The sequence below is a fragment of the Cyprinus carpio genome, chromosome B17 (genome assembly GCF_018340385.1).
Source record: "Cyprinus carpio isolate SPL01 chromosome B17, ASM1834038v1, whole genome shotgun sequence".
Classification (NCBI taxonomy): domain Eukaryota; kingdom Metazoa; phylum Chordata; class Actinopteri; order Cypriniformes; family Cyprinidae; genus Cyprinus; species Cyprinus carpio.
This window is the reverse complement of record NC_056613.1, coordinates 26,048,990-26,063,282: the sequence shown is the minus strand read 5'-3', so window position 1 is coordinate 26,063,282 and position 14,293 is coordinate 26,048,990. Positions and strand designations below refer to the sequence as shown.

Here is a 14,293-nt window from a genome sequence, read left to right as displayed (position 1 = left end):
GAACAAGGTAAACCAAAAGGGTAATCCAGTAACAGGCGACGGGCAGGCAGCAAACAACAACAAAACAGAAAGCAGTCCAAGATCAAAGAAAACAAAGGCAAGGCAATGAAACAGAGAAGACCAGGAAACATTATAGGCTAGAAATCAACCACGTTGTGAGAGTGTTTGTGTGCTATTCTTATAGTGTGAGACTGATGAGGTAATGAGAGACAGGTGACTGCAACTGATGATGAGTGCAGATGAGTCTTGGTCAAAGGATTATGGGAAATGGAGCCCTGGGTGAATGGTAAAAGTCAGGAATGGAGTGCCACTGGTGGAGCTCATGGGCACTCCAGCTGGTGATTGTGACAGGCAGTTAGAAGAGAACTATGTCAAATTTACTATCACTCCCCTGTTTTAGAACACCCTCGCATTAGCATTAACTATCTTATAATCTGATTCAAAGGTAATAAAATACAGAGTAGTGTTATAAATGTCCATACATATGTTTTTAAACGAAAATATAAAAAAAATTGGAGGAAACGGTCCATTGAAACGGTCATCAAAGGATCACATCACAGTGGCAAGACACATGTTCTAGCTATATTATCACTATCTAGGCTACCCGTAATGTTCACTGACATGGCTGTTTTCTTTTGTGCCTCTTTCACAAGCTTGAGATTTTTTCCACATGGACCACTGAAATTTGGAAGCATGTCATATTTTATTCCACAGTAAGGGTAATACTTATTTATACTGAGCTACTTTAAGAACATCTCCAAATTATTTTCCACTAGTCTACTGTACTTCCTGTATACCTTGTTTGGCAGATATCTTGTACAGTCAGCAGTAAGTAATACATTCTCAAAGTATACCTACCTCTTCTGTTTTGTCAGATATTTTGTTGTGTTTTCAGATGGCAAGATGTCGCCGCAGATGGCAGCATCGGTATGTCGCTCCTTGGTACTTGTACTTTTTTTGTTTGTTTGTCCTGTCTCAAGCAACTTTTCCACAATCAGCTTTACTAAAAAACAACCTCCTGTATATCAGAAGTAGCACACCAAATAACTTTCTGCTGACATTTGAGCATTTAGATGTTTTACTGGACATTTGAGCATTTAGATGTTTTAGTCAGAGGAGCTGTGTTCCTATACAAGTGCTCCAGGTGACGCAAGCAAGGGAAGCGCACCAGCACGCTCAGGAAATTCTGACAGCGTGGTTTTAAGACTCTGCTGCCGAGCATTCATATGGCCAATCTCCACTTCCTAGCAAATAAATCAGATGAACTATGACTCCTCACCCGCACAAACAAGGACTTTTTAAACTGCTGCACTTTGCTTCACAGAAACATGGCTGAACAGAGCCATCCCAGACAGCATGCTACATCTAACGGGATTCCAGCTATTCAGAGCAGACTGCGTCACCAAGTCGTGGGGTAAAACAAGACATGGTGGATTATCTTTTTACATCAATGAAGGCTGGTGTACAGATATGACAGTTTTAACCCTCTGGGGTCGACAAACGCGGATATGCGTTTTGTGGTATCTTCTCTTGATAACACCAACAATAACTTAAATTACACTTTTAGTTTTGATCTTACAGATAAGAGCAATACATCAATTGAATCTGTAATGGGTCTACTTTTATTTGTATACACAAATAATAACAACAAAAACTTTGTGCATTTATAAAATAAAGAAAACAAACAGGGTGCGCTGTCTGCCGCCTTGGTCTGCATGATCTTCATTTAGGAACGCGTCATTAAAATGAACTGTAACTCAGCAAATAATCAACAAAGAGTCATGAGAGATATATCTATAGAAAGCTTGACATGTCTACTTTTAAACGAAAACAAATATTCTGTGATAAAGTAATCCATATGAAACCAATGTGCAAATCAGAATATTAGAATGATATCTGAAGGGTCATGTAACTGAAGTAATGATGTTAAAAATTCAGCTTTGAAAGTCAGCTTTGATTGTTCCTAATAAACTGTTTAACTGCACTCGCAAGTGAATCTCAAGTTATTTTGTGTGATAGCTAAGTTTTTTTTGTTTATAATAAAATGTTTAAATGTTCTTGTTTGTTTTTTTCATGTTATTTTGTGTTGTATCTCTTCCCTCTTAGTCACACACACCTGACTGAAAGGCTCATTATGCGGGCTTTCAAGTGTGAATCACAGCATTATGCATGATAGTTGACACCTTCTCGCATAGACCCTATCTACTCAAAAAGTTTCTTATAAAAGTTTTAATCAATATATTGTTTTCTATGAGCGAGTAAACAAGATAATGTACACATCATTTTGAAGCAAAAACTCTAGGGTACAAGATCCAGTTCTCAAAAGTATTGTGAATAAATATTCTGTATGTGTTTTATGGCCTTATTGCAGTGACTTAAAATGTTTATATTTTTTCACTAACCACGCGTAAACATTGCTTTCTCAAGAACACAATCATGTACATACATGCTGCTCACTTATTACTGTAGCCCAGTTTGTGCTGATTACAGTGTTATTAGACTTTAGCCATTAATATGTTTATAAGCAACTGACAAAAGCACAAATCATCACCTTGGAATTATAAGGTTCTATCTGACATTTTTTGTCAAAATTGAGTTAATCAAATATGCATATTCTGTGACAAGTTATTTACATTATGTGATGTTTCTTTTTTAAGTTATGTACATTTTGGGACTTTAACTTGGTTCGAAAAGGTTCTATCTGTGTGAGCCATTCAGCACTTCGAATGCACACACGAGGACCAATCAAGATCAGCTTTCTTTGGCCTCGTTTACACTGCAGGTCTTGATGCCCAATTCTGATTTGTTGCCTATATCCGTTTTTTTTTTTTGGCTGTCCATTTACATATTCTTTCAATTGTGACCCATATCCAATTTATGTGTTTACACTTGCCATGCCATCTAAAACATCGCATGAGAATCATGTGACTTGTGCTGACAAAACGAGTCACAATGAGCAATTAAAAATATAAAAATAAAAAATATTACTATATTAATAATCACAATACCGCTATTTTTTATTTTATCTTTGCTATTATAAATAAGAACAGATGCAAAAAAAAAAAACAAAAAAAAAAAAAACATATAGCCTGGAAAGAAACAAATAATGCATTATCTTTATCATTTTATATCTAAACTAAAGCATTCATGTACGAAAAACAATCAAATGTAAAAATAACTTAAGTGTGTTCATTACAAATGAATTGATTATTAAAGAGCAGGCCATAAGGGTTTTTGAAAAATATCTCTTTTGCAGTTTATAATGTAGCTATCCTTAAAGCAAAACAATCTGCAAAGTTGTTAATCAAAAAAGGGCATGATAAATAAAGATATTGTCTCTTAAAAGAGAGAGTCGGTTCTGAATCGCCTTAACGAGTCATCATATTTTCGAATCTTTGCCTGTTACCGAAATACATAACTGGGTAACACATTTGCATAATCCCCACCTGCCCGTGAAATACCAACCTGCCCAACCTGCTCACAAACACTTCTGCTTGAAAATTACATAAGATATAAGATTTTTTTTTTTTTTTTTTATACAGTTTTTATTTTAAAATAGCCCGACATAAGACGTCGTTAAACCGTGGAGAAGTACCAAATTGTCATAGTTTTAATGACGTAGAGGCGTAGCAATAGGGCAGGCAAGGCAGACAATTGGCAAGGTAGACATTTTGAGGCGGCCCCTGACGGCTGACCATTGAACAATCAGAAATGTCATTATTAATAACATAGAGCAATTTATCTGCATCCCCCCTCGGGGACCCCCTCACCTGTTATGCTGGATGTGCTTGCTTTTTCCTCGTGATGCGTCGGCCTCCGTTTTCAAACTGGCACAGATTAGTTGAGTTAACATAATTAGTTGTCTAATTAGTTGTCTAATAAAACCAGTAAAGCTGATAAAAACATACCTCAGGTCAACAATGAACCAAGAGAGGCTATCAGCACTGACACTAATTTGGATATGGAGGACATAGTGACAGCATTTGCTGTAGCTAAGGCTCGTAAGCACCATTTTTAAGGTGATAATCCATTACTGTAAAAAATAATTTTTTTTTTTTTTTTGCCTGTAGCTCAAAATAGCCAACACACTATATATGTACACATTGTACATATTTTCACATTGTACTATATCTGCAAGATTGTATTTGTACAGTATTGTATCTTCTGCCATAAAGATGAAGACTAATTTATGTTCTATTATATGTGTTTTAACTACTTTTTCTGTGTTGTGTAAATATATATCTTGGTAACGAAAACATATTAACAAAATAATCTTTTAAAAGGGCCTCATATATTAATTTTGCCTGGGGCCCCCACTTGGTTTGCCTCTGCGTATAGAACGCAATGCCTCAGAAAATCCGATCTGCCTGTTTACATGACAGTCACATTGGCACATAATCTGATTTATATCCAATTTATTTCCACATGTGAATGAAGCCTGAATCTGATCTTGAAATATCCGAATGCATGCGTTTTTTTCCCGTTTACACAGTCATAAAACAGATCCGATCTGTGTCACATATGAGCAAAAATTCGGAATTGGGTCACATTTAACTGGCAGTGTAAACAAAGCCACTGAGCTGTATGTTATTTGATTAAGTGTATACTACATTAAGTGAGATTAAATGTAAAATTTTACATTGTTGGTAAAAACTGAGTTGTTGCATAGTTGAAGTAATTTCAATATTTTAAATGTGAAATATTTTTAGTTATATATAGTCAGTGAAACATTTTTCAATGTTTATTAAACTTTGTTAAACACCTTTGCTGAAGCATAGTCTGTTTTCTTGCCGTTTGTTGTTTTTTTTTTTGTCTTAAAATGTCTTAAATTTTACAATATTAAGCTTTAAAAGTCAAAAACTCAACAATTTAATCGATTTGGTCTTAATTACAACAATAAACATTAGCATGTTATTTCAGCCATACTGATGTCTAGAGAAAGCCATTTTACCTGTCCCACTTTCTGTGGAATAAAGTCCTGGTCAGATTTATTACAGTAGCTGCTTTGTCTAAACAAAAGGAAACTTAAACTTAAATGGTTCCTGCAATAATGTGTTAAATTACCCATCATATTCCTGCCTACATTTAACATCTGCACTGGACAAAGTATTTAGCACTGCATTTTATGCTTAACATGATCAAGAAAAAAAAATCCATTTAAAATATGAAATAAATGTCATAAAAACCATTAAATGTAACGGTTTTCATGCATGTCAACAAACTCATTTTACATTTGAAATCAAATTATAAGTAAACTGTTTGTGTATCTTGAAAATTATTGCTTCAAAAAAATGTTTGCCAGATAGAACCTTCCAAGCGAAAAGTGTTTTTTTTTTTTTAGAATTAGAAGGTTCCATCTGCATTTGACCCATTCCATAAATCCACATTTACAAATTTGAGAGGATTTTGATATTGTACATTTAGAATACAAAGGGTCCCTGTCATTTTCATGTTTTAAAGAAACTTGTTCCCCATATCATTTTTGCTATATGGAATGCTAAAACTTTTAAGCTCAGTATTTCAAAACTGCTCAGAAAGCAGGTAGAACCTTATAATTCTAAGGTGACGAAATGCCAGGGCATGTCAAAACTTCTCCAGGCCTCCAAAACACCCTTGGACCCCTAGAGGAGTTTGGAAACTCTCTTTATTAACTGTAAGCATTTTTATTCACAGTGGGAATTCTCCTTAGTTGTTTTGGTGTGTGTGTACATTGCTCATAAATGCATGTGTGAAAACTGTGCTAGAACTGTTGGCTGATCAGATCACACACACAGAACAATGTTATCCAGGCTCTTTCATTATCGTTCTCTGTGATTTAAATAAGGCTAATCTCACCCGTGAACAGCCTAAATATAGACAGCACATCATATGCCCCACCAGAGACAGCAATATACTGGACCAAATGCTACACAGTTTTAAAGGACGCATACCACTCTGTCCCCCAAGCGGCTCTGGGACTCTGATCACTGTTTGGTTCATCTTCTACCAGCATACAGGCAGAACTCAAATCTGCTAAACCTGTAGTAAGAACTGTAAAGAGATGGACTGTTGAAGCAGAGCAGGATTTACAAGCCTGCTTCGAACTTACTGACTGGAGTGTTTTTGAGCTTGAAGCTACTGATCTGGACGAGCTTACTGACACCGTGATGTCCTACATTAGTTTCTATGAGGACATGTGTGTTCCCACCAGGATTTATTTAACATTTAACAACGACAAACCTTGGTTCAGTGCAAGACTCAAACAGCTTCTCCAGGCCAAAGAGGACACCTACAGGAGTGGGGACAAAGCCTTGTACTAACAGGCCAAATACACACTGAATAGGGAGATAAGAGTGGCAAAGTTAAACTACTCTGAAAAGCTAAAAAACAGCTCTCAAGCAACGACTCTACATCAGTGTGGAATGGCCTGAAAGCCATCACTAGCTACAAGACCCCATCCCCCAGCACTGAGGCCAATCAACAACTGGCTGAAGACATGAACGAGTTTTACTGCAGGTTTGAAAAGAAAAAGACTGGTCTGACACCCCACACCCACTCCGACCATCTCACAGCATGGACATAATAAATGTATAATGAACACCCCCCTCCTGTTTCTCAGCCTGCACTTAAGATCTGTGAAGATGATTCAGAAAGCAGAAGATAAAGAAAGCCAAAGGCCCAGATGGTGTCTTTCCAGCGTGCCTCAAAGTCTGTGCTGTCCAGCTATCACCAATCTTTACATTGATCTTCAACAGATCCCTGGACCTTTGTGTATTTATAAATTTGACATATATATAAATTTGTGTGTAGTCCCCTCCTGAACCAAAAATCACAGGACTTAATGACTACAGACCTGTTACTTTAACATCTGTGGTAATGAAGTCATTTGAGAGACTGATGTTGGCCTACTTGAAGGATATTATTGGACCCTTGCTGGACCCCCTGCAGTTTGCTTACCAAGCAAACAGGTCTGTGTATGATGCAGTTAATATGGGATTGCACTACATCCTCCAACATCTGGACAAACCAGGGACTTATGCAAGGATCTTGTTTGTGAACTTCAGCTCCGCTTTCAACACCATCATCCCAGACACCCTTCAGAATAAACTGACACAGCTCTTTGTACCTGCCTCCATCTGTCAGTGGATCACAAGCTTCCTGACAGACAGGCAACAGCTAGTGAGACTGGGAAAACTCACATCGAGCACCCGCACCATCAGCACTGGAGCTCCTCAGTTCTCTCCCCACTGCTCTTCTCCCTCTACACAAATGACTGCACCTCTGCTGACCCCTCTGTCAAGCTCCTGAAGTTTTTGCAGATGACACTACAGTCATCGGCATCATCCAGGACGGCGATGAGTCTGCTTACAGACAAGAGGTTGAGCATCTGGCTGTCTGGTGCAGTTACAACAACCTGGCACTGAACATGCTCAAAACTGTGGAGATGATAGTGGACACCATCATGGACAGCACAGTGGCTGCAGTGGAGTCATTCAGGTTCCTGGTCACCACCATCTCTCAGTACCTGAAGTGGGACATTCACATTGACTCAGTCGTGAAAAAGGCCCAGCAAAGGTTGTACTTCCTTCGTTAGCTGAAAAAGTTAAACCTGCCACAGGCACAGATGACACAGTTTTACTTAGCTGTTATTGAGTCAGTTCTGTGCTCTTCTATAACTGTCTGGTTTGGGTCAGCCAGCAAATCAGATTTAAGAAGACTGCAACAGACTGTTAGGACAGCAGAAAGGATCATTAGTGTGCACCTGCCCAGCCTTCAGGGCTTAAACAACTCCAGAGTGAAGAAACGGGCATGTAACATCATCAAAGACCCCTCTCACCCCGGACACAACCTGTTTGCACTTCTCCCCTCAGGCAGATGCTACAGATCTCTGTGCACTAGAACATCTAGGCATAAAAACAGCGCCCACCCCCCCACCCCATGCCATCTCCAGCTTAAACAACTAAAACATTAATCATTGCCTGTGTTCTGTAATTAACTCTCCATCTTTAATTAATGCCTCTTTCTCAAGTATTATGTTAATACTTATACATTTCTCTTTATTTATACACCTGTATATAGAGTAAATAATGTACAAATCTGTACATAAACTGCTGTTCCAGATTCATATACATTATTATTATTATTTATTGTTAAGTCTTACTATTTAAATGTTTTCTGTTCTCATGTCAGATGTGTATGTAGGTATGTATGAATGTACCAGGAGCAGCTTAAAAAATCACAACAAATGTTTGCGCACACCTGGAGAATAAAGCTAATTCTGATTCTGATCCTGATCTGATTCTGACTCTGATTCTGAATTTGTTATTTTGTTTTCAGAATTGTGATTTGTTTTGCATTCTCGGCCACTGTAAAATACTGCTCCCTGCCCCCTTTTCCAGAAGAGGGCTGTGCTTGGCAGCTTACGCAACAAATAAAACATCTAATCAATTTTGATAATCATCTCTATAACGTTCACACTCACATGACCTTGCAGTTCTTTATTATCATGAAAAGTTTATTCTTTTCTTTTAAAAAATCTTGTCAGTTTAAACTTCTGAAATATGGTTTTCTGAGTGCGCACATAAAGTGCATGCACAGGGAGCCAGCTCTGTCTCAACTGTCATAAACACAAAATTCACATAAACAGTTGGTTATGTCTCTGAATGTAAATGGCTGCATGTGTATAAATATACAGTATTAGATGTGGGAAACTGTGTCTCTTGAACTACTAACTTAACTACTAACTCAACCAGGCCCCTCTCCTTCTTATTTTATTATTATTATTATTAATATTATATATATATATATATATATATATATATATATATATATATATATATACATATATATATATATATATATATACACTGTAAAAAATAAGTGTCATTTTAACTGTACAATTTTGTAAAAACGCTACAAAAAAAAGTGTTAATAGGTTAACAGTAAGTTCCTGTACTATATACAGGGAAAAACTGTAAAAGATCTAACCAGACATTTCATGTAATTTTACAGTAAAATGCTGTTAATTTTACAGTTTTTAGAAATAAAAAAAGAACAAATCAATGTATAATTTACAGTCAAAAAACTGTAAACTGATATTCCCAGAATTCCCTGTGTGACGCTCCACATTTGAAAGTATTTTGTTTAAATAATCATGTTTTTTTAATAGTTTTTTGTTATCAGTTGTACATTTGGGCTTTATGTTACATCTTCTGCTGTTTAATGAAAGTTTATTGAATTTTTTTAAGTATCGTGTGTCACCATGATGGTGTTTTGTGTTTGCATGAATGACTTTGTGCACCTTCTATATATTAATATAAACTTCTGCTTGTGGCAAAGCTACTTGTGATGAACTTCGATTCTTCATGTGGCTTTCTCTTTTACCACCTGCATTATTATGGTGGTTGTCAGTATGTTAAAGGTACAAAACAGATTTTAATAGCAGTGTGCGTTGTTGAATTTACTGGTTTACATTCAAATTTTCTTGTTTGTAAATAACAGTTTTATACTGTAAAATTTACAGTTTTTGGCCGTAATTGTGTTTACAGTTTTTTCTGTATTTTTTACAAAAGTATTCTGGCAACCACAGCTGCCAAAATTATTTTGTAAAAACTACAGACTTTTTTTTTTTACAGTGTATATATATATATATATATATATATATATATATATATAATTTTTTTTTTTTTTTTTTTTTTGTATATGCCTTGGGCAGGAATTAGTTAAATTAGGGATATTGTGGTGTGTATGTTCTTGTAAAAAAAACCTCAGGACTACAATCAAAGCATTTGAGGTAGTTCAGAAAGAGTGCTTACTGATATAGAAATTAACTACCTTTGGAGTGGAGTTTGTGCGTTGTATCTTTGCAGGCCGTTTTCATGCACAAATAGGACCATTTTGCACTGTAGGAGGTTGAAAATGCAAAAAAGCATAGAACTCCTTTAACTAACAGCTGTTATTTTTCACCACAGTCTGACCATAAAAACAGTATCATATCTCTCTATCAAGGCCTCGATTGCTAAAGCATTTAAGATGACAATAATGACGACAATTTGCATGGAAATGGGGTACTAGAGCAATGCTGGGAATCCACTGTTCAAAGAGAGATTATTCTATTAAACCAAGTCAATAGCCAACAAACATCTGCAAAATCAGTTGAACTTTAAACAATGCGTGTTGCCAGGGGCAGCTCACATCTGCAAGGTAGCTTAATATTATATTACATTTCTATAAGGACATTAGGGTGATTACATTTTGGCAGTCTATCACCGACAACGTGCATGAATGAGATTTTGCTAGCATGAGTCAACTAAAATATCACTAAACTAGTTTGCCTACTAGTGTCACATAATAGTTAAAAAAAAAAAATATAAATAAATAAAAATAAAATAAAATAAAAAGCTGACATTCTTAGACATAATACCTTCAGGTTTCCAGATTCTTTAGTCTGATTCATATTGATAGATTAGATTAGAATATAATATATTAGATTAGATAAAATAAAATTAGATTCAACTTTATTGTCATTGCACATGTAAGGTACAAGGCAGTGAAATGCAGTTAGCATCTAACCAGAAGTGCAATAAGCAGTAAGTAAAGGATATACAGTGTCTACAATATGTTACAAATGTACAATACATATACAGATAAGGCAGTACTATGGACATAATTCACAGATTTTTAAATACTATCACCATGATATAAAGATAGGTGTACTATGAAGATACTGTACAGATGGATTATGTAATAAGTGTATGTACACTATAAGCAGAAACTATGAACATCATTAACACTGGTGCAATGGGCAGTAAATAAGTGCATAGAAAAATATTCCAGTGTGCAAATGGATTATTCAGTATTCTGGATGAACAGACATTAGTGCAAGTAATAACAAGTGAACTGTTTTTTGTTTGTTTATTTGTTTGATAACTTGTGGGCTTGCAAATGTTTTGGTAAATTTTTATTCAGTATAATTTTTTCCTCCACATTAATTTGTGTCAAAATCAGATTTTATCACAAAGGGTCCAAAAGTTTGTTGTGCATGTTAGAAACATACAGATAATAAAGGAAGTACTTACAGCTGCCATGGAGTTGATGCGGTCAATATAGTAATCAGGCCAGCTGGTAGCAAGCTTGTTGGGGTCCTCTTGTTCCTAAGAAATTAACACAGGATAAAGTCATTTAGATAATTTTTTAAGAAACACGGGATTTTCGCAAATAACTATGTGTATCACTTTTGAATAACTGAATGGTAATAAGCTAATACTAAGGATTGAAAAGGTTTACCACCATTGTCCCTTTAGACATGACTTGTGTCCTTATAATAAGGGTACTATAAGTAAATGTGTCTGATAAATGATTGTTCAGTAAACCACAGCAACATATTTGTTTATTTGTTGTCCAATCAGTCCACCAGAACTTTTAGTTGGTAGCCGCCACAACAGAATCTGTGAGCTGATACAATATTTGGATATTTAAAACAATATCTGATTGTTTGGTGGTTCAAAATTAATAAATAAAATTCAAATAATGATGTTTTCTATAATGATGCAGAAAAGCTAGTTCTGATTTTGTATAGTTATTTCTGATTAGGTAGTTGTTATTTAGTGCATTGATGGTTCATGTATTCTTGACTTTTGTAATGGACTGTTGTGTTGTTGTGCTGGGTGTTTGTTATGCATATTTCAATAAACAAACTACTGCAGTGGTTAGAGTCCTTACCAGGTCAAGAAAATATGGTCATATTACCCCAATTCTACAGTCTCTGCACTGGTAACCTATTAAGTTCCATATCAATTACAAAATATTATTACTTACTTATAAGGCCCTTAATGGTTTAGCTCCTGCATACCTAACTAGTCTTCTAACACGCTACAATCCATAACGCTCCCTAAGGTCACAAAACGCTGGACTTTTGGTAGTACCTAGGATAGCAAAGTCTACTAAAGGAGGTAGAGCTGTTTTGCATTTGGCACCCAAACTCTGGAACAGCCTCTCTGATAATGTTCAGACACACTTTCTCTGTTTAAATCTAGATTAAAAACACATCTCTTTGGCAAAGCATTCAAATAATGCATCTCAAAATTTTGGACTGCAGTTCTATCTGATCAAATGCACATTATTATTCTTTAGCTTGGGTCAAACTAATTAATTTTACTTGGTTGGAACAGAAGCTACGCTAATTATGTTTCTATTTGTTTCTCTGTTTTGCCACAGGATTTACATCCCTTGGTAACTAGGATTTACACAAGCTCCAGCCTAGATCCAGAACACCTGAGAAGAGATGATGCCAACCCCTCAGAGGACCTCAGATGATGCTAACCCTGAAACACATATAGAACTACCAAATTTTGCTATAAGTTTGATTGCATCATATAATAATTGCTGTTAATATGGTTCATCGTCTGTTTGATTACGTCTTTAATTGATTTTTCTGCCATATGCACATAAACTGAAAGTCACCACTAAGCTACTCCTAAATATTTTAGAAACTTAATTTTCTGTAAAGTTGCTTTGCAACGATTTGTATTGTAAAAAGCCCTATACAAATATACTTGAATTGAATTGAATAATGCTTTCCACATTTATTTAGATTTTAACATAAAATACCTGTATAAATACAAAAAATTAAATGCTATTAATAAAATGTGGATTTATTAATCTACCACAATTTACTGCAAATTAACAATGGTGACACACTGTATATATTTAATTGATTCAGTATTTGAATAATTGTTTTGTTTTTCATGATTCATATCACAGGTTCTGCTGTCATTTCCACTCAAGCTATTTTCTTTGCTACATATGTTTGTAACTGCATTTCATGCCATTTCAGACTGACAACAAATTATTCTTTATGATCAGTCAGCAAATGTTTGATAGGACAAAATATCTCAAGCACTGGTTATATGGTGGGTTATAGTGATATTTAAAAAGTTTAGAAAATGTAAAAAAAAAAAAAAAAAATTGAAACCTCTAAAAAATGCTAGGTTAAATACAACCCAGGGGTTGATATGTCAGGATTATGGACCTGTTTTGCCCCTGTTTCTGTTCAGTGTTCCCTTATTTGGTCATGTTCCTGTTCTTGTTGTCTCATTATTAGTTGATTCTCCGCACCTGTCTGTCCCTTGTTAAGTTTAGTATAAATGTGTACTCTGCCTCATGTTTCCTTGTCGGGTCTTGAACTTCTTCCTTGTGCCCTGTGTCTCCTTGTTGGATTATTAAAAATAAATCAAGAACCAAGAATCCTAGAAACATTCTTTTGAAATAAATCAAGCTATAGATTTATCCACATATCAACATAATGATCCACAAGATCAACATGACCAATGGATAAGTCAATCTGTAATAACATTCCATAGACATTTGAAGAATAAATACATATAATATTAAGCTATTATAATAGCTTAATTAATATTAGATGTATTTATTCTTCACATGTTTATCTTGTGGATCAACATGTTGATATGTGGATAAATCTATAGCTTGATTTATATCAAAAGAATGTTTCTAGGATTCTTGGTTCTTGATTTATTTGTGCACAACATTGTATCAATTAATCAATGACACTAAAAATATTAAACTTGGCATTGCATCCCTCCTTCAGGGGATGGCACAGTGATCTGATGGCTTAGCACACGTCTAAACTGTGTCAATATTAACCAGGCCAACTGAAATTGTTTATTTCCAAACAACTTAAGTGACTAGATCTCTGTTTACAGAACACACTGGCAACCTGTAAAAAAAAATGTAATCATGGCGCTTTGGTGCCTGAGGTCTGGATTAGTCTTTGTTTTTAACAATATTCAGACTTTCTTGTGTATAACATTCTGATTGTGTTTTGAGTTTAAATATTTAAGTTTTAATCACCACAGATCATATCATTCAGTTCAGTTTCTTGTGTCACTAACATAGGGGTCAATCTGAGCCCATCTTATCTTGGTAAAGGTTTATCAGGTAATTTAATTGCTATGGTAAACATGAACTAATTTTTTTTTTTTCCTGCTGCCTTCCTACAGGAAGTGTGGGTTATGTTCTGTGATGGTTGGCTGCAATAGGTAAAGTAATGAAACAGCATTCTTTTTTAATTCAATTTTCATACCACTAAGCTGTTTGATTGGATCTTGCAAAGGTTTTAACTTTTACATTTCACACGAAACATGCTATCCTGTGGAACAGATAGACATGATATGTCTAAGATGGCACTTATCATAAAAATTGGACATTTAGCACAGGCTTTGGGCAATACACACCAAAACACACTGTCAAGCCAGACAAAACAACAACAACCTAGGGTGTATAACTTGCAATCAGA

At 35.3% G+C, this 14,293-nt stretch overlaps 1 protein-coding gene across 1 annotated transcript in view; it reads right to left on the bottom strand.

The window, feature by feature from the left end:
- The window catches only part of LOC109098213 (disheveled-associated activator of morphogenesis 2-like), a 60,851-nt gene extending 49,580 nt beyond the window's left edge, over nt 1–11,271 (bottom strand). Inside the window, exons 1-2 of the mRNA XM_042742063.1 lie at nt 11,266–11,271; nt 11,058–11,132 (exon numbers count right to left, since the gene is read on the bottom strand). Coding sequence (XP_042597997.1) covers nt 11,058–11,132; nt 11,266–11,271 — 81 coding nt within the window. The remainder of the gene's footprint in view (nt 1–11,057; nt 11,133–11,265) is intronic.
- Nucleotides 11,272–14,293: the final 3,022 nt, after the last annotated feature.